Source organism: Lemur catta, chromosome 13 (genome assembly GCF_020740605.2).
Source record: "Lemur catta isolate mLemCat1 chromosome 13, mLemCat1.pri, whole genome shotgun sequence".
NCBI lineage: Eukaryota > Metazoa > Chordata > Mammalia > Primates > Lemuridae > Lemur > Lemur catta.
Window position 1 is genome coordinate 7,655,091 of NC_059140.1, and position 21,350 is coordinate 7,676,440.

Below are 21,350 nucleotides of genomic sequence, written 5' to 3' on the forward strand. Positions count from 1 at the left end.
ATACACTTGACATCAGGCCCAACACATGCAGACCCAACTTCATGTCTCTGCCCTATAGATCAAAGTTTTGAAGGCAATCCACCCTGCCCAGGAATAAGACAGAAGTGACAACCATCCAAGTCCTTGGTAACTAGCTACTCAAGGGAGGCCTCACTGCAGAGCAAGAAGCACTCTTGTGAGCCAGCTAAAACTCCTCTTCTTTGCAAACCCAAAGGAGATCCTATCAGCCTGTGGACCCAAGAAGGAAAGACCTCTAAATGCTAAAAGTAGTTTATAAAAATTGGAAGGGATGTTTGTTTGCTCCTTCAGATGCACAGACACCAATGCAAGACTATACTGTGCCCATTTTTAATGCTTTTAAAAAAAATTATACTATTGGAAGTACTATGCAAAAATATTAGGCAAGAAAATTTTTAAAAAGCCATCCAAATAGAAAAGAGGGAAGTAAAATGTCACTGCTTGCAGATGGCATGATCTTATATGTAGAAAACCTAAAGAGTACAATGAAGAACTGTTTCAACTAAAAAATGCACTCACTAAATTAGCAGATTAAATTAACATACAAATATCAGTTGTTTTCATACACTAACAAGCCATCCAATAAAGAAAGAAAACACTATCATTTACAATAGCATCAAATAACACATTTTTAGCAATAAATTACACCAAGAACTGAAAAAGTCTTACACTGAAAAATATAAGATATTGGTGGAGAAAATTGAAAAAGACACAAATGAATGTAAAGATTTTCCATGTTTATGGATTGGAAGAAAAAATACTGTTAAACTACTGTATTATCCAAAGTGATTTATAGATTCAATGAACTATTAAAATTTTAATGGCATTTTTTATAGTAATAAAAAGTATAATCCTAAAATTTTTATGGAACTAAAATAGACTTTCAATAGCCAAAATAATCTTCGAGAAGAAGAATAAAGCTGGGGGCATCGTACTTTCTCATTTCGAACTATATTGCAAAACTATAGTAATAAAAAGAGAACGTATGTGAATAAAGTTGACACAAAAACCAATGGAACAGAATAGACAGTCCAGAAATAAACCCATGCTTACAAGGTCAAATGATATTTGATAGGGACACCAAAAATACACAAAGCAGAGTGTATAGTCTCTTCAATAATTGATGCTATATTGGATAACCACAAGTAAAAGAATAAAATTATACCATTTCTTACATAATACCCAAACATTAAATCTAAATGAAATAAAAATTTGTAGAAGACATGGATCCTTAAAATTATAAAAGAAAACATGGAGAACCTTTTTGATGTTCATATTGGCAATGGACTTTTTGGATACAACAACAAATTATGGCAAAAAGAGCAAATATAAACAAACTAAAAAGCTTTTGCACAGCAAAGAAAACAGTAAAATAAGAACACTTACAGGATAGGAGAAAACATTTGCAAACCTCTGATAAGAGGTTAATATTCAAAATATATCCAAAAACTCATACAATTCAAAGGTAAAAACAATAATAATAACCCAATTAAAAAATAGGCAAAAGACTAAAATGTATTTTCCCAAGAAGGCATACAAATGACCAGCAGGTGTATATTGATAAAAAGACACTCAACATCACCAATCACTAGGCAACTGTAAATCAAAATCATGATGAGGTATAACTTCATGATAGCTAGCATCAAAAGGAAGTTAGATTAGCTAATATTAAAAGGAAGAGATTAAGTTTTGACAAAGATGTGAATAAAATGAAATTCTGTACACAGTGAGTTGTAAATTTTGGGATACAATATGAAAACCAGTATGGAAATTCCTTAAAAAAAAAATAGAACTACCATACAATGCAACAATCCCACTTCTGTGTACATAACCAAGGGAAATAAAATCAGTATCTTGAAGAAATATCTTCAACCCCATGTTCATTGCAATATTATGTAAAACTGCCAAGATATGAAAACAACCTAAATGTAGATGCTGAATGGGTGAAGAAAATATGGTTAATGTATACAATAGAATATTCATCTATAAAAACATTATTCAGCCATTTTAACAACATAGATGGACCTGGAGGACATTATGCTAACTGAAATAAGCCAGGTATAGGAAGACAAATACTGCATGATCTCACTTGTACGCAGATTCAAAAATGGGCTGAACTCATGGTAGCAGAGGGTACAAAACTGGTTGTGAGGGCCTGGAGTGGGGAATACGGGAGATGTTGTTCAAAGGGTACAAACTTTCACTTATAAAATAAATAAGTTGTGTGGACCTAATGGATAACATTGTGAATATAGTTAATAATAATATTTTGTACCCTAATATTTGCTAAGGCAATTGATCTTAAGTGTTCTCAGTACTAAAAAAAGGTAACTATGAGGGAATAGGTATGTTCGTTAACCTCATTTTATTAATCATTTCACAATGTATATACATATCAAATCATCGCATTTTCCACAATAATCATGCATTTATACAACTTTTACTTGTGAGAAAAACATATTACACATATACATACATATATACACAGAGGTGTGTGTACATACAGTACATGCATATATTAATATGTATATGTATGTATGTGTGTATACATATGTACCTATACACAAGAGTGTATACATATATATATATGAATGACACAGTCCCAGTAAACTTCATCCTAAACAAGAGAACATTATAAAATAATTGTTATTTAAAAAGTGACAAGTGAGAGTTTAATATATGCTCAGTAATGCTGTAATGTTCTTAAGCTTCACAATGCCATAGTATATTTAAGAAATGTAGAGAGTAGATACCTGAAACTATGTTACAGTTGAGAAATTAGGGCATATAGAGTTAAATTTATTTATTACAATTCACACAAGAAACCAAAATTTGAAGTAAAGTAACATTAGATTCCTTTGTATTTAGGGAGATACTTAGTGTTCTGATAAAATTACTGAGCATGAATTTCTGTAGATGGACATTTGAAACCTCCATAGCATAGAAAATTATAAAGCAGAAAACATACCACATCTATTTGTGGTGTCCCTCGGATTTCTCAACCAAATACTCATCTCACCACTTCACTCACATATTTCAGATATGACACTAAAGAGGAAGTAGCCCATTGACTGCTACCCCACAAAAAAATCAGAAACTTTTCCTTGTGGACACAGTATTTTATTACAAAAATAGAATTAAAACTTTGAGTGTACCCACAAGTAATTGGATACCACAATTTAGAGATAAATATAAATACAAAAATGAAATTTATTGACTTTATTTAATCCATGTTTTTAGAATTAAATTGTCAATATTAATTATAACAATAAGAACATTAACAAGTAAGATTTTATATATGCTTCACGCAGCCCCAGGGTGAAAATTAGAGTGAGTTAAATACAACTCTCACTCCTGAAAAATACAGATATTTCCATGTCCTTAAAAGCAATGGAAGAGCAGTCAGATCCTGTAGTCCTGCATAAGCCATGAAGAACACTTTGGTTCTCACTGTAACCTTGAAGGAAAATCATTAAAGTGGAAGTAAAGTCCTCAGAGAATTTAAAAACAAGAACAAAGATGCCCTTATGTGAGAGCAACAGAAAGAAATCCAGGCTTCTCAGACACCATTTCCACTGGACAAGAGCTTCCCAAATTACATGTTATTTCCTTCTTGAACTTTGGCCCCCTGATTTGCATTATCTGTTTCATTTGCTCCCGCCTACCTGGGTGTTTGGCTATTGTCTTGTGTTTCTTCACCATCCAGGGTTCTTTGCTTTGCTCCAAACAGATGATGAGATCTCGCTTAGACACAGCAAGACCTATTTTATCAGAAAAAAGTTACATGACTCCTGTCAGGATTCTCCAATTATGAATCCAGTACTGTGCTCAGTAAAGAAAACAAGAACATGCTAGAAGATTCTAGTAAAATAATTCCAAAATACTATTTACTTACAGAAACTTTACAATATTTAGGAAATTATTTACAATTTGTGGGCCCTTAGCTCCACTACTCAGGACTACCGAATCAAAAATTAATGGTAGAAACTGAGTTTTAAGATATGGGCAATAATATTTTATGTCAGCAAATTTCTGAAATTATCACTAATCTAGAGTGAAGGATACAAATCAGCAGAAGAAAGGGTAATATTAATGTCAAGATAACACATCTTAAATATTTTCTTTTCTATACCAACAAATTTCTAAGTTTTCCCCAGAAACGAGGATTAGAAACTTATTTATACAAAGCAGAAACTCCTTGAAAACATTCTACAAAGAAAGGATATGAAATCCTCACTGTGAAATACGAATTGTGTATTGAAGTGATCCTCACCCAGTGAGACCAGGTTTCTGTAGTTCTCCAACATCACATCCCGATACAAATTCTTCTGAGCAGTGTCCAGGCATGCCCACTCCTCCAGAGAGAATTCTATGGACACATCCCTGAATGACAACAGTTCCTGAAAAAACAAACAAACAAAAAACACGTACTTACTGAGCAAACATGGGGAGACTTAATTTCACTTCTGGTGAAATGAGAAAGTGAAGCAAACTGTTTCTATGATTGTCTGGAATTATCCCATAAGATAATTTTAACAGAGATATATTATTCCCTAATATATTCTCTAACACTGAGGAAAGAGGATAGCATAATGTACACAGTATAAAAATAGGGTCACCAATACAGGCATGCACATTTTCAGTACTTTCTTTACATTATACAGGATGAGTTGTGCATATTTCCCAGATGAAAAGTCACAATGAATTAGAAGGTACTTCCCAAACTTTAATGTGTACAACAATGAACCGGAGATCCTGTTAAATGCAGATTTTTATTCAGAAGATATGGGGTGAACCCTAAATTTCTCAATTTTTAACAAGCTCGACCATGATAACAATGCTTCTGGCCCATGAGAATATTCTGTCAAACATTTAGTAAGTAGTTAAGGCTGGGTTTATCCTCGTTTATCTGACCAGTAAACAAAGATGAAATCCTTCATTTGCCAAAGAGAGCTATATAGAATAGAATCTAAGAAATAATGGGGATATAGAATCTCTTGTGTTCTCCTGGATAGAGTTGGAACCCATTCTACTAAGTGAATTATCTCAAGAATGGAAAAATAAGCACCACATGTACTCACCATCAAATTGGTTTCCCTGATCATCACCTAAAAGCACATTCAGGAATAACATTAATCGGGTGTCGGGCAGATGTGGGGAGGGGATGGGTATATACATACATAATGAGTGCGATGTGCACTGTCTAGGGGATGGACACATTTGAAGCTCTGACTCGGGCAGGGGGCAAGGGCAATATAGGTAACCTAAACTTTTGTACCCCCCACAATATGCTGAAATAATAATAATAATAAATAAATAAAGTGATTAAAAAAAGAAAGGGAAACTTCCACATTCAATGTAATGGCTTATGCACATCAGTTGACAAATCTCCCAAGGTACTCATTAATAACAGAGAAAAATAATTATCTCCTTGGTGAAAAATCTGTCAGCACCTTAACTGAGTGAATAAAATTAACATCAACTGTAATAATGTTACTGAAAGCTTGACCGAGGCTGCATCAGAAGAACAAGGACAAGTTGTTGAAGGAAAAAAAAAACAAAACAGAGATTTATTAATTTGCTGGCAGATAAGGAAAATGGTAGACTCTCATCTTAAAGCACCAGTTCCTAATCATAAGCAGAAATACAGAGCTTTTGAAGGGGAGGTCTTCAGCTCCAGGCAATTGTTGTTCTGTCCCATGCCTGGCAAAGACAATCTCGTGGCCTCCACCCAGACCTCCACTGGCCTGGACCCCAGACACCCACACAGTTTTGCTGAGCCATCTCCTGCAGCACAAAGAACAAAGAACATCCCTCTGCCCCTTCAACCACTGGTCTGAGGCAAGGCTACAGGTTTTAGTTCTCCAAAAGGAATGAGAGATATTTTAAAGAGACAAAAAACATTTTTGCCCTTTTTCTAGCCATTCCCTATAACATATTGCCCACTGTCGATTTTACCCTTCTATATCTATGAAGGTAGCGGTGACACAGTAATCAAGCTACTTTCTGTTGAATTCCAGTGATGTCATAGATGGAAGTTTTATACTTATTTATGCCATTGCAAAGTTTTAGCAGTATATTTACAACAGATTAGCATGCCAAAAAAGAGTCATAAGTAACAACTCTAACAGTGAGGATTGACAAGGCAAAATGGACTGTTGCCTTGTACAAAACATCTGATACAGGGGTTGGTTAGAAAGAAACATGAGACCCCTGAGTACAGAACTACTGGTTATACCCTATAGGTCTGCAGTCCCCAACACCTGGGCCACGGCCCCATACCAGTCCGTGGCCTGTTGTTAGGAACTGGGCTGCGAGTCACTGCCTGAGCTCCGCTTCTCCCCCTGTATCCATGGAAAACTTGTCTTCCATGAAACTTGGGAACGCTGCCACACAGCAGGAGGTGAGCAGTGGGTGGGTGAGGCAGTGAAGCCTCATCTGTCACAGTTGCTTCCCACTGCTTGCATCACTGCCTCGGCTCTTCCCCTCCCCTATCCCGACATCCATGGAAAAACTATTCCATGAAACTGGGCCCTGGCACCACAAAGGTTGGGGACCACTGCTATAGGTGCTCTGCGATACAGGCTTCTGTAAATTCAGAAATCATATATAGAAATACTTGTAGCAAACAAGGTTTAGGATTACAAACCCAGCAACAAGAAGAGGTGACAGCCCTGGGGAAATTTTTACTAAGGAGGTTTATTTTTAATCTTACACAGATACTTTAGATCATTTAAAGGCTGGGTCCCTCCACAAGGGGTTTGGATCCTTTTTTTTCATGGGACACCTCTTTACTTTGTTATGATGGACCCATGGTTTTACTTCTGACAATTTTTAAAAGGTGTGAGTTGTTAGAGGCACTTTATAGGTCACTTCTACTTTTCTGTTTTCAACTGGGGTGGGGACCTGAGAAAGACAAACTCATGTATAACGGTTAGCATTTGTCTCACTCATTTGACATATTGCTTTATTTCTTTTTTCTCTTTTCTTTTCTTTTTCTTTTTTACATATGGTTATAGTACCATACTCACTTACCTAGGGTGCTAGGAAGGGTCTCTCATAAACTATTTTTTAGGGACTTAAATTAAGCCTGTTTGTTGGAGTACCCTTATCTGGACCAAGGGCAGGTGGCAACACCCTATCCCACTTTAGATGGGTTTCCTGTATTAATTCTAGGATGTACATAATTTTTATTTTAGATGCAGAACTTTGTTTACTTGCCGGATTATCTCCACTACAAAGGAGGGTCGATTATCACTCTCGCAAAATGTCCAGGGCTCTGTGGAGTGTGTTCCTGGGTCCTGTCAACAATGGGGCCATCAGTCCAGAGACTGAGCCAATAGTTATAAGTCAGGATGGCAACTTATCTTGAGTCTTATCTGTCTCTAGCTTTTAGGTCTCTCTTTCTTGGCTCTGGCCCTCTCAGCCATGTTGCTGCGCTGTTGACATCCCTGCCAAAGACGAAGCTGTTGAGCTGTCTCTGTAGCTGCCTGTCCACAGTGTCTGTCACTAGCATTGTCATTTTCCATCCATCTGGCCTCTTTCCCTGGGCTGCTGATGTCCATCATCCCATTGTCCTCTGAGTCCTGTTCATGTTTTATGTTGTCATATGCATGTAGGAACTCAGCGAAGGCCCTGTTTCAGCCCAGTACCTCCTGGTAGGAGCCTATCTGGGAGTGAGTTCCTTCAGAAGGATTCTGGTAACTTCAGACACTCCTTCTGCTCTGGTAGGATAAGCCTCTACCCAAACTGAAAATGTACCCATCAATATAAATCTAGGCATCTGAGTGAAACTGTCTGTCACTGAAAGGGTGGACCCCCACAGGTTGGACTCTCTGTGTAGTGGGTTGTCTTTCTGTCCTTGGACCCATACTGAGCACATAAATAGTTTGTTGTAAACTGGGACCTCCTAAGTGAGGTTCCGCAAATCTGTTAAGGCATCACGCCCTCAATGTCTGTATTCATCTAAATGTCCCACAAGAAGCCGAACCAAAGCTTCAGGCAGGAGAATGATTCCACAAGAATTCTGTCTCCATTTAGCTGTGTCATCTCACAGTTGAGAGCCCCTGTGTTTAGTTTTAAAGGGGATCTAAATCTAGCCAGGGTGTCAAAGCTCTGAGGAACAGATCACCTCCAGCAGCCTCCTCAACAGCTCAGGCAGTGGCCCGATTTCTTTTTGCCATGCTGGCCACCCACGTGGGTTCAGCCATGGTCTGTATCAGGGCCATTATATTAGTGACATACTTAGTAGTCTTATTTCCAGGAGACCCCTTTTCTCTCAAACGGCACCATGAACATGTACTATCATGAAAACATCTTTAGAGTCTGTATAAATGTTTTACCTTTTTCTCTCTGGATAACTGAAGAGTTCTGGTTAAAGTAATCAGCTCAGCTTTCTAAGCTGAAGTACCAGGTGGCAGTGCCACTGCCATGATCACCACATATCTAGCCCTTTGCTGTCCATAAAGCTGTTCCCACCAGTGAACAGATCCCAGTTTGGCTCTGGCATTGGCTCATCTGACAGATTCACTCTGCTACAATAGACAGTCTCCAGAACTTTCAAACAGTCATGTGGTAAAGGCCCATTTTCTTTGGCTAGTAACAGTGTGGCAGGATTGAGAATAGATACCGTTTCCAGTAACAATTTATAAGTAGCTGTAGCCATCTGGAGGCAAAGAGGCCTCTCACAGTATTGTTTAGTGGCTTTGATGTCACTGGCTGTGGGATGTCTCCCAGTATCTATACTAAGACTCTAAGGCTTATTCTTTGTTTTTAAGACTCTGCTTTAGTTTTTCAAAGGCATTTTTACACTCCATGATCCAGATCAGGGACTCTACATCTGTCCCTCTAAGGTCATCATACAAGGGCTTTGTCATCAGTCTAAAGTCTGGAATTCAGACATGACAGAACCCTGTCATTCCTAGGAACCTCAGATAAGTAACTTGTTGTTTGCAAATTTGTTCAATTGCAGGTTCCACAAGTCCCCCATTAAGATCCCACCAAAGAGGCTAGGAGAGCCCTTTTAAAACCCCTAACACAGTTTAGCAGCACAAGGCCACCCGGTCCTGAGACACTGTCACTCAAGTGTAAGTATCAGTCATAGTCATTTGTACAATATCATTGCTGGCACATCAATCCTGTGTGTATTTATACTCATTGGCATGGGGAATTTACATTTTCTCTGCACGTCCTGGGGTCCCATCAGCCTATATGGCCTTACTCACTTTTGGTAGCTTTCTTTTTGTAAATGTTGTAACAATGTGGAGGCTCAAACTTCAAAGCACCATGACAGTCCCTGTATACTTTATTGGGCCCTGGTATTTACCCAGCAGGAACTTGGTGGCACCCCCAGAAGGTGAGCTTCTGCTACTTCTGAAACAACTCCCTGTACTCCCATTGCTCACCCAGGTCCATCCCCGAGCCCACTGCAACCAGTTCCTCAGCCTCCACTTGTCTATGGCTGTCTCACTACTGACTGGTCCCTCCCCCACTGCCCCCTGCCTGGCTCGCAGAGTACCAGGCATGGCTGGTGTTGGGGGTCAGGGTGGTGGCTGGTGGAAGGGGCCCTGCAGACCTCTTTTGTCCATGCTGCTTGGCACCGATCAAATCCCCACTGTCAATTTTTGCCCCACTGTTAATTTTACCCAGGGCTACTGTGGAGAATATTTGGATTGAAGCTACTAGTGAGGCAGGGGGCCCCAGCCTCCTCCTTCATTATCTGAGTACTGGACTTGAACAAAAGACCATTTTCCCTCCTGGGGATTTCTTGTCACCTGGAGTCCTCTTTAATTTGGGACAATTATTTCTTAATGTCTATTTTTTTATATAAACACACTGATTGTGTATGAAATTGGGGCTACTTTTTTGCCCTTTCCTTTTGACTGTCTTAAAGAACCCTGCCGGCTGTTCTTGCACAATTAAGCCTCCTATCTAATGCTGCCATAAATTCCCCTGCTCCTCGTCGCGGTGCCTTCTGGCCAAATTGTTCCCTGTTGGGTTTAGAATTGAGACCATTGCCATTCCTGAGTCATAGCCTACTGGGCATGGGACTGAAGAGCTCAAGTTGCTCGCTCACAGCACCAAGATGGTGGCAGTGGTGGCAGGTGACAGTTGCCCTGGGCCAGGCTCCTCACAGGGCCCATTTCCCTGGCTGGCAGGCCCCACCAGTGCGAGCTCGAGTATGGCTGAGCCTGTGTCTTCCTGCGAACTGCCCAAACTGCGGCAGGTGTTTGGCCGCCCCCAGGAAGGCAGCAGGCCTCGGTGCCTCCCTGTCCTGTCACACGTGCACCTGGGAGTGGCGGCCGGTCAGGCAACAGGTGCTCCCCCCCACCCCGGTTCTCACTTGCTGTGCAGCTGGAGCTGTGCTTAGTCAGTTTCCCTTCCCAGGGGGAGATCTTACTGTTTAATTAAAACAAAGTATCATGACTATCCCACCACCACTAGTAGAGGTCTCTCTTATACCATTAACTGTAACCCAGGCCTTTAAAGTTGTACATATGGGATCTCTTCCTGTTTAACTGACTTTTGACAAAATAATTCCAGTTGTTAAGACAATATAATAATTTAAGGTGTCATTTTAACAGCCATTTATCTTCAAACCCCAGCACATGCATTGGATTATAATAACACCATTTTCTTTCAAACATGGACTCATAGCTAAAAGTTTGGCCATTAAGCCAAAATTTATCCCAAGAGACTTTTAGATGGAGTTTTCTTTTTTTTTTCTTTTTTTTTTGAGACAGAGTCTGGCTCTGTTGCCCAGGCTAGAGTGCCGTGGCATCAGCGTAGCTCACAGCAACCTCAAACTCCTGGGCTCAAGCCATCCTCCTGCCTCAGCCTCCTGAGTAGGTGGGACTACAGGCATGTGCCACCATGCCCGGCTAATTTTTTCTATATATATTTTTGGTTGTCCGGTTAATTTCTTTCTATTTTTAGTAGAGACGGGGTCTCGTTCTTGCTCAGGCTGTTCTTGAACTCCCGACCTTGACTGATCCTCCTGCCTCAGCCTTCCAGAGTGCTAAGATTACAGGCATGAGCCACTGCACCCAGCCTAGATGGGGCTTTCTTATGTTGTAACAAAACTCAAAAAATACAAAACAAACACTACAGGGAATTCCCAACACAGAATGTCAGGACTACCAAACAAATGGAAATTTAAAGGGGATAAATGCCACCCCAAATGGTACCTCAAACAGTGCCCCAAATGCCCTGCCATAGGGCTGAAATGTTCAAAACCCTCCCCAAATGGTGACCTGGTCCCCCCATTCCCTGGGAACTGCAAATGTGTTCCAGATTTAAACCAGGTTTCCTAGTTTTACACAACCTCAAGACTTCCACCCCCAAATGGTGCCTCAAAAGAAATAACCAACAGGAAGGTCTGAAAACCTCCACATAAGGGTCAAATCAGGGTCTCAGCAAGCACACCGGGGAATTTACAAAGCAAACAAATGGCCATGGTGTCTGGATGCTTCTCAAAGCCATTTCTTTCTCCTCAACTCAGTTGGGCTTGTGAGGAGCTGCACCTACTTTGGGCAGGGGAGAGATGGGGTTTGCCAGAGCTAAAACAGGCTCCGGCAGCTGCTGGGATCGTCCTGTACGCTCTCACTTGAAAAGAAGCTGCTCCTTCCAGCGAAGCCCCATGGCTTAGCCCAGGGAAGCTCCCCTGCCCTGGGGTGTCATTCCACCAGGGTGCCAATGGGCCCAACCAGGGGTGCCAAATCTGTTACCAAAAGCTTAGCACCTGTCCCCAGGGCTGCATCAGAAGAACAGGACAAGTGTTTGAGGAAAAGGAAAGGGAGATTTATTAATTTTCTGGCAAATGAGTAAAATGGCAGATTTCTGTCTTTTTTTTTTTTTTTTTTTTTTTTTTTTGAGACAGAGTCTCGCTCTGTTGCCCGGGCTAGAGTGAGTGCCGTGGCGTCAGCCTAGCTCACAGCAACCTCAAACTCCTGGGCTTAAGCGATCCTACTGCCTCAGCCTCCCGAGTAGCTGGGACTACAGGCATGCACCACCATGCCCGGCTAATTTTTTCTATATATATTTTAGTTGGCCAGATAATTTCTTTCTATTTTTAGTAGAGACGGGGTCTCACTCTTGCTCAGGCTGGTCTCGAACTCCTGACCTTGAGCGATCCACCAGCCTCGGCCTCCCAGAGTGCTAGGATTACAGGCGTGAGCCACCGCGCCCGGCCAGATTTCTGTCTTAAATGTCTCAAAGCCTCCCTCGTGCTTGTGAGAGCATCCCCAGTGAGTTTGAGAAGGATGATGACTGAGGTAGCAGAGACTGAGGGTGATTCTGTGTGGCAAGGATACAAAATAGCCCTGCCCTTGTAGAACAGCCGACCCTGGATCCAAATGTAATATTACCTGTCCCTCCTCACCTAACTTTTGGGTATGAGGAAGAAAAAGAATACTGTCCTGCAGTAACACAGTATAAAGGTAGCTGCAGTTGTGATCATGGCTCTGAATATTCTGTGGCCCTGTTCTTTGACTGCTGAAGTGCTTGTGTACACTTACAGATTCTGCCACAAGATCCTATTTACACCAGGAATCCTTCACACAACTGAAGCAGGTCACTGGAAAACATCTGGAAAACTTGAAGGGCTTCATTACAAAATGGGGGCTTTACAAAGTCTATGTTGACCTCTCAAAATGCCGAAAATGTCTCCTTTGGGTTATCTGCACAGTCTCAGTCCAGACTGGCTGTGTGTTGTGAATTCCAGGTGGAGGCCCCTATGTGCAGGTTCTAGGTGGACTCAACCTGGATTTATAATCTTGGGTGTTACAGCATAAGAAGAAACTAGTGGAGAGATCCCCTCATTGAAGCTGCTCTATCAAATCCTGAAGAACCCCAGGACCTGGATTCAGAATTTGGAGCTGCAGATTTAGCTCTTGAAGGGATGGGGATGCAGCTGGTGTCCTTTGGGAAAGAGAAGGAGGGGAAAGTTGACTATCTGATGCACATGTGTGAGCCTGGTTGAGTTTCTGGGACACCTGGTCTCTGGATCAGTTTCAGGTCTGACGATAGCAGGGTAATTTACAGAGCTAGATTGGCTGATTGCTGCCCTATGAAGTGATTTTGGTGGAAATCTAGTCTAACTGCTCTAGAAGGGAGATGGAAAATAGAGAGAACATTATAGTTTCAGATACTGGGGACAGAATGCTCTTTGCTGCACAATTGTTGTTTACGACTAGAAGACTGAGAGCGAAAGGGCCATCTAGAGTGCGGCAGGGTAGGCATCGTATTTGTTTATATTGTGTCTGGTAATTTTGGATGGTTTGTGGGAAATATAGTTAAACAGAAATTATTTCCAACTCCAGAATAACTCTCTATGATGGCAGAACAGAAAGGCAACTTTTCTTACACAATTAAACCAGAATGTGCATCTCAGACAATTTGCTTAAAGATTGCAAAGATAAAAGTCACCATAATTAGTTCTCAAGTAGAAGACTTGACTGGATCATTTGTCATATGTAGTTCACCCTAAATTCGCTAGGTAATTGGAAAGGCCATCTCTGTTTGCTAATTGGCTATATTCAAAGAAAGAATAAAACTTCCCATGTTTTCATGACAGAAGATAGTTTGGCTACTTGGAGCGAGGTGCCCGCTAAAGGGAGGCTCCTACTCTCCAGCAGAAACTGTGGAATAGGATGCTATATTCTTGACTATTTAAATTTCATATCAGTGGTTCTTGGGTGCTACAGAAAGACTACCCTGAGTTTTAAAATTGACAAAAATCCTATTTAGCTGGTAAAATGATGTAACTATATTTCAAAGAGGCAGAGAAAAAAATTACATATAAAATTTTCTAAATTAAAAGCTTTAAGAAAAAGGAAGAGAATAAAATATCTTCCCTTATTTTCAAGTCGGAGGATTCAGTCTGGTATTTCTAACCTGTATTTGCTCTTACAACAGCCCAGTCTAGGGCCATAGCCTGGAACTCATGGACACAATTCCAGGAGGTACTAGATTCAGGCACCAGAGTAGCTTTAGCCATACTGCATGCACATGAAAGAGGGTTTGTGGAGAAGAAAAGATTAGAAAAGAGACAGGTGCTATCAAGGATCCATGAGTGGAGGACAGGACAGAGCTGGTAGAACAACTGGCTGGTGTGGTAAAAGAAAGTACACGTATCAGGACCATTCCCCAAACTCCTTATTCAAAACCAAATGTCAAGCCTGGGGGCTGAGTCATATAACTCCCCATTCCAAATGAATAGCTGTTACTAACATTATGCATCAGCCAGAACCTCATGGAAAGAAAAAAGGTCTCAGGCATCTACAAGGACTGCACCCACAGAAGTCATAAAAAATTCTTTGCTGGCCTTCCATAAGCAAGAACATGTAAATTATAACTTTGGGACTGCAGGCTATATCTAGCTCCTAAAACTAAAGTCTGTTCAATTGCACACTAATAATGTTGATTACAAGTTAATCTTCCCAGGTGTAGGACAGAGACAAGGCAAGATCAGTTCTTCCACCCACCCAGGGACATCTACATAATTGATTCTTCCTTTACTCCCCTTTTCTCTTCAAACATTCATTCTACCCTATGTAAAATGTAAATTTCTTGGGCCTCACAAGGATGTAACCGTTTTACCTCACTGCCCATGCCCATCCTCCTTCTTCTTTCTGTATTTCTTGCCACCTTTAAATACTGAAGTTCCCAAATGCAAAGATGCATCTGTGGTTTGCGTTTTTTGCCAAAGTGTGCTCAAACTTTGGCTTAATAAACTTCCATTGATATCTATCTTCCATTGATTTATATTTATATCTTAGTCACTTATTCTGCCTGTACTAGAGATACTAGCCCAGGCTGAGATATGCTCTGGCTTATTCCTGTGCCACGCAGGCAGATGAGATTACCACTAGGTAGTCCAGAAGCCTGTGCTGATGGAGGGCCATGTTGCTGCTACAAAGTCATGGTCTGAAAATGGGGATAAGCCAGGAGTCTTCTAGGCACTTATGTGCATTTTTGGTGGGAAACTCTGGGAGCAAAGGAACCGTGGGCTAGACTCCAGGGAGTGGAGCCTTGCCTGAGAGGATTATGGCCACATCACTGCCTAATGTGCACGTGCATGAATCAAAGTGTGAGAATTACATGGTGGCAGCAGGATGGGGAGAGGAGATCTAACCTCAGAATTCCTCCTCTCTAAGACCTCAGTCCCTTCTGACCCCAGGAGGGTATGTGGAATCACAGCACAACTTGCAGTGTGACAGCCTATGTGCAGGAAAATAGTCCATCCCTTACCTGAGACAATCGCAGTCTCCCTCCAGCCCAGGCCCCTGTGATGTCTGTTTTTGACAACACTTCCAACAGCAAATGTGTAGAGTTTGCTGAACACCAGCGAATATTCCAATACCAACTGCTTCTGCAAAATTCAATTCTGACACCACCCAAAGTTAGCACAGACCCACAAGTTCAGGGCTTAGTCCCAAAATACTGCCTTTGCTGCAAATGCCAATGGCAAGACCCATGGGCCCATCCACACTTTTCAGCAAGTGCCTATAAATCAGGGGCTCCTATAACCCCCTCCACAAGTTTAATAATTTGATAGAACTATTCACAGAAGTCAGCAATCCGCATTACTTACATTCACCAATTTGGTATAAAGGATGCCATTCAGGAAAAGCCACATGGTAGAGATAAATAGTGCATGGGAAAGTAGTGGGAAAAGTAGTTCATCCTGGGGTAGGTAGTTAATCCTGGTAAGTAGGTGTGATTAAAGAAATTCCCTGTCCTCTGCATTCTCAGCAGCAGCTCATTGCAAGGAATGACCCTTCCCATTATGACTCAGGTGATACTCCCAACTTTACCTATGACAAAGCCAGACAGAGTTTCTGCAAATTCCCACTTGTTGCTCATAAACAATTAGCTGAATAGTTTTGTCTTCAGTGGTCAGAACAAGATACTTCTTGACCAAACTTTGCTTAAATTTCCTTCCTGCAGGCCCCTGAACTTTGAACCATCCTCAGTCTGAGCCAACATACAACCCCTATTTATGCTCCTCCTAAAAACAGGCTGACTTCAGGGTGAAACATTCTCTGACCTAGGATATCATTTTTCCATTCTCCATTCTGACCTCCCTCTCCCACCTTTTTCTAAATTTGTTTGCTTCTCCCTATGAAAGAAAGCCCTGTCTGCATAACTTTTATGATGTTTGAAGATATTATACTTGGTGCTTTCCCCTATTCCAATATTTCTTTAGAATAATTAAGAATGTATCTTATAGGCCGGGCGCGGTGGCTCACGCCTGTAATCCTAGCACTCTGGGAGGCCGAGGCGGGTGGATTGTTTGAGCTCAGGAGTTCTAGACCAGCCTGAGCAAGAGTGAGACCCCGTCTCTACTAAAAACAGAAAGAAATTATGTGGACAGCTAAAAATCTATATAGAAAAAAATTAGCCAGGCATGGTGGTGCATGCCTGTAGTCCCAGCTACTTGGGAGGCTGAGGCAGAAGGATTGCTTGAGCCCAGGAGTTTGAGGTTGCTGTGAGCTAGGCTGACGCCACGGCACTCACTCTAGCCCGGGCAAAAGAGTGAGACATTTGTCTCAAAAAAAAAAAAAGAATGTATCTTATAGGACAATAAGTTGTAATTTCAAATTTATTGTATTGGACGATGCCTAGAAACAGCCCCAGAACAATAACAATAACACACTCAGAAAGGACATCTCATCACTCCCCCCATTTCCATCCCAACCTCAACCACATTCGCCTGTGGGTCCCTAGCTTTCCAGGGTTTTGTAGCTTCTTTCAGTATAAAGGGCTTCTCCTATGGCTAGTGTGAAGAGACTGGAATACCTGCAGGGGAGAGACTTCCTGGGCACTCAATGACCACCTTTTGGAGGATCAAAATTGACCTTAGCTTAGTCATTGGACTCAGACCTCTGGTTCCTACTCAAGGTTATTTACTTAGTGTTGGATGAGAAAATATCCAGTGTTTGAAAAATCTAGCAAAATCCCGCAAACCCACTGTTGATGTTTATATGATGGAAGGATACTGGAAGGCCCTTACATTTCAGATTTCAACATGAAAAACAAAATTATCTATCCTTGACAGACAATAAACATGACATATAATTATTACTTTCATGAAAACAAATTATTTAGTAAATAATCATATGTGAACATTTCTGGAAGTTTTCAAGTGCTGTCCCCATAGCATTTAGCATGAAACTCCAACTTCCAGACTACAGAAAACAGAACAAATTTAATTACTGTCACAAATTCTCCACCCTGCAAAAAAGAGGAACTGACGTATTTTTTTAATCTGTGTAACTCACTGATTTATCTACCATACTTTCTTGTAGAAATACATTCATTTTAATCAGCAATAAATGAAAACAGACTTTGTCTCACACTTTTCCATGGTAGCATTCCAAAGCTAAGCTCTGGAATTCCATTTGAAATCAGTGTTGATAAAGAACTGACCTCAGAAACTTATTACAACTCACTCTAAGAAAAAAGAGGTAAATAAGATTTTTTGTGAAGTGGAATACATGACTACATTTTTAATTCCCTTTTCTGAACTCTACTTCTGTCTTGTCTTTTCAGAAATATTTTCTTATTTTTCAGGCTCTATGGATGAATTACATTTTACAGTTAATGAAAAACTGAAGCTGAAATAAAGGAATAAAGCTTTTCAAGGCAACTCATTCAGGGAGTGGCACTGGTGACTGGAATACAGACATGTATGACTTAAGTGTCAAGTAAGGTCATCATATCCCTTGAGACATTCTCCCACCCCCATCCTGCTCACTGAAGTGCTCCATGACTACTCTCCCTAGAGAAACTGCACAGCGCTTTCCACTGTACACGAAGTGTGTATTGCTTTGCAGGTTCTTGCACCACCTTATTGGAGTGGATTATCCTTGTCCTTTGGGATAGTTTTTCCTCATCACAAATCTGAGAAAAACCAGAGGACAGTAATGACTTGAGCATTTTCCCCTGAATACCAGCATCTGATAAGCTGATAATCTGTCTCCCAGGAACGGAAACTGAGGCTGGTACAAAGAAATCTTAAAGTCCCAGTTGGTTAGCTTTTTAGGTGAAGGCTATACCAGGAGACTCCTCTCAATATTAAGGTCATTCATCTACTCCCCCGGAAAGACTACGCCCCTATATTTCGGGCTGTTCTCTAGGAGGAGTTGTCACAGGGACTGATATTCACAGGATACTCCAGAAAACATGGCTGCTATGAGCATCTTGAGTCATGCTCAGACAAATGTGAAAACCAGGACCAGGAAAAGATAGGAGGGTGGCTGAGGACATATCATCCTGTAAAGTTTCCGAAGCGGAACCTAAACCTAAAGACATTCTGATAAGGTGTACGTTCCTAAGGAAGATAAAAGGAAGAAGGCACAAAGACTTTCTATAGCAGAACATCATGGGACTATCGTCTGCTTTCTTCTCGTGTGAAATGTTAAGAAATAAAAAATAGGCCGGGCGCAGTGGCTCTCGCCTGTAATCCTAGCACTCTGGGAGGCTGAAGCGGGTGGATTGTTTGAGCTAAGGAGTTCAAGACCAGCCTGAGCAAGAGCAAGACCCCGTCTCTACTAAAAATAGAAAGAAATTATATGGACAGCTAAAAACATATATAGAAAAATGAGCCGGGCATGGTGGCACATGCCTGTAGTCCCAGCTACTCGGAAGGCTGAGGCAGAAGGATTGCTTAAGCCCAGGAGTTTGAGGTTGCTGTGAGCCGGACACCATGGCACTCTAGCCAGGGGAACAAAGTGAGACTCTGTCTCAAAAAAAAAAAAAAAAGAAAGAAAGAAAGAAAGAAAAATATTTTAAAAAGTCACCACTGTTATGTAAAGAAATGACAAACAACTAAAATACTACATCTGTTTGAAAAGGGCAATTTGGGAGAACCGTTGATAATGTGAATCAGATGGGAAGATAGCAACTGGAAATGTGGGAAAGAAACTGAAAATTTAGGATTTTACTGCAATACCTAAAAGAGTTAGGCTGCGTGAAGCAGGTGGTGGATTTAGACTCAGCTTGCCATATTTTTGGAAAATGCAGGGGAAACAAGTCCTCTTGTGGAGTGCTAAAATAAATAGGAGGCAATTAGACTGAAACAGTTCTAGTGCCCTGCATTTCTACCTAAAGAAACAAAAATCTAACTCAAATTTATTTCTTATAAATTACTAATGCAGGGCCTGAGGGAAAACCTTTACCTTCATTCTTTGAAGCTTCCCTTAATATCAACTGACAAAAAGCAGATTAACAACAGAAAAGACATGCAAATTTATTAATGTATGTGGGGTAATCTCAGAATGATTACCTCAACCTCCCACTGGGGTACAGAAGCTTAATTATTCTTTTTCATAAAAGGGAGGAGATGAGAAATTCCTTCTTTTGAGGAAGGACCATTCTTTTCAGGGTCAAAAAATAATTACTAGGGAGAATAAAGGTACCAGGGAGAAAGAAATTAACTTATAAATGGTTCTTCTAGGAATTTGAATGACTTCCAGAGGCAGACATTATATTGAGGAAAACCACCATCTTACACAACTTAGTCTTAACCAACCACAAACCCCCAGTTATCCTGATTACAATACGAGGAAACGTCCAACTGGATAGTACAAATAAGGCAAATGCATAACAGTAACCAATCAGTTACTGAATTTGGTTTGCTTCCTCATGAACCTCGGAAGAGCCTTTCCGTCAATCCCTGCCCCCACCCAACACCCAAACTACAAACCACGGCTCGGGCTTCACCGTTGCTGTTTGCTCAAATAAAGTAAACTCTTGACTATTTTAATGGCGCCTCAGTTTATTCTTAACAGGAGGTGGGAAGGCCTGGGGACACCCGGACTCCAGCTCCCCCCGCGCAGAGCGCCACGCGCAGAGCTGGGGTTCCTCCCTGGGCACTCCCGCCGTTACCGCACAGTCTGAGGGGACGTGCACCGCAGGCGCCGGGCCACCCGAGAGGGCTCTGGGCCGGGGCCAGAGGAAGCGCTCAGGGACGGAACAGGACACACAGGGTCCCAGCTACCCGCCCAGCCCTACCCTCTGGCCTGCGGGGACTGAGCGCCAAGATGTGCCGGCGGCGAACTTCAGTCTTAGACTCCAGGCTGAAGCAGGGAGGCCGGGTCCCGCCCAGCCGCACACACTCACCATTTTCCGGCTTCTCGAGCGTCCAGGTGTCCTCTCCATGGTCTCCCGTTACCTGCAAGTCACAGAGTGACAGCGGCTGCTGCCGAGACACGTGGGCCCTCGCAGAGAGGGCACACTGGGGACGCGGCTCCAGCTCGGTGCCCCGGCGGAAGAGGAAAGGCCGCGCCGGATCCCGGAAGCTGCCTCCTTTTCTCTGGCTGCTCATCTGATTGGACGTCTCTCAACGCAGCGTCCCTGATAGGCTAGGGCTCAGGCCCCACCCCTCGGGACAGGAGTGACAGGAGGTGCCGTCCGACAGGAGGCTGAGTGAGGCCGGAAGAACAGGTTCTTGGCTGTAACTTTTTTTAGACAGGCCTTTGTCCCTGTTCTGGGACTTTGCCCTGCCTGCGGAACATTTGTATTTAATCTTGAATATAAATTATATCCGCTTATGGATTTTATTTGTATACACGTGTCTGTGTATATATGCAGTGAATATATATGTTATTCACTAATGAAAACAACATAATAACCATTATTTTAAAGTTTGAGATTTTGTAACCTGGCCTCTGGTCTTTTGAGGAGGCAGCCTGGTCTTAGAAAATGGTGGCACTCCTCTAAGGAAGGCATGTCCAATAGAGATAAAATGTGAGACACGTGTGTCACTTAAAATTTTCTAGTATCCACATAAAAGAAAAGAAAAAGAAGCAAGTAAAATTGATTATAATAGTTTGTTTAACCCAATATATCCAGAATATTGTTTTGTATTTGATCAAAATTATTAATGAAGTATTAATATTTTTGGTACTATATCTTTAATATTCATTGTATGTTTTAATCATATAAACATGTCAGTTCAGACTAGCCCATGTCCCTAGTTCTGACTAGGGACTCAGTAGCCCATGTGGCCAGTAACTGCCACATTGAAGTGCAGCTCTGAGGGCTCTGACTCCCTTGACCTCAGTTAGGTGATGGGCCTGAACTACACTTTCTTGTCAGAGGCAAAGAAACACCCCCTCCCTACCAGCATCTTTCCTCGGGCCCAACGCTGGGAGAGACTATGTGCTAAGGGAGAGGAGGGTATGCAAGCATGACATGTCCACAGGTAGACCACTACTTGCACCTGCTGCTTGGTGGTGGCCCATCCCCCTTCCAGAAATCATATACTGAACCAAGAATGATGGGGCCCCAGGTGGGGGGATCCTCAAGATTGTGGTTATATAACTCTG

At 41.7% G+C, this 21,350-nt stretch overlaps 1 protein-coding gene across 3 annotated transcripts in view; it reads right to left on the reverse strand.

Annotated features, from left to right (window-relative positions):
* LOC123649458 (zinc finger protein 726-like) overlaps nt 1–20,280 on the reverse strand; it is an 86,619-nt gene extending 66,339 nt beyond the window's left edge. For 2 of the 3 annotated variants that reach the window (XM_045567613.1, XM_045567611.1), the window contains exons 1-3: nt 20,143–20,280; nt 4,292–4,418; nt 3,684–3,779 (exon numbers count right to left, since the gene is read on the reverse strand). In XM_045567613.1, coding sequence (XP_045423569.1) covers nt 3,684–3,779; nt 4,292–4,418; nt 20,143–20,181 — 262 coding nt within the window. In that variant the 5' untranslated portion in view covers nt 20,182–20,280. Of the gene's footprint in view, nt 1–3,273; nt 3,476–3,683; nt 3,780–4,291; nt 4,419–20,142 lie in introns of those variants that run through there. The other variant, XM_045567612.1, reaches the window with a different exon arrangement.
* Between the last annotated feature and the right edge of the window lie 1,070 nt (nt 20,281–21,350).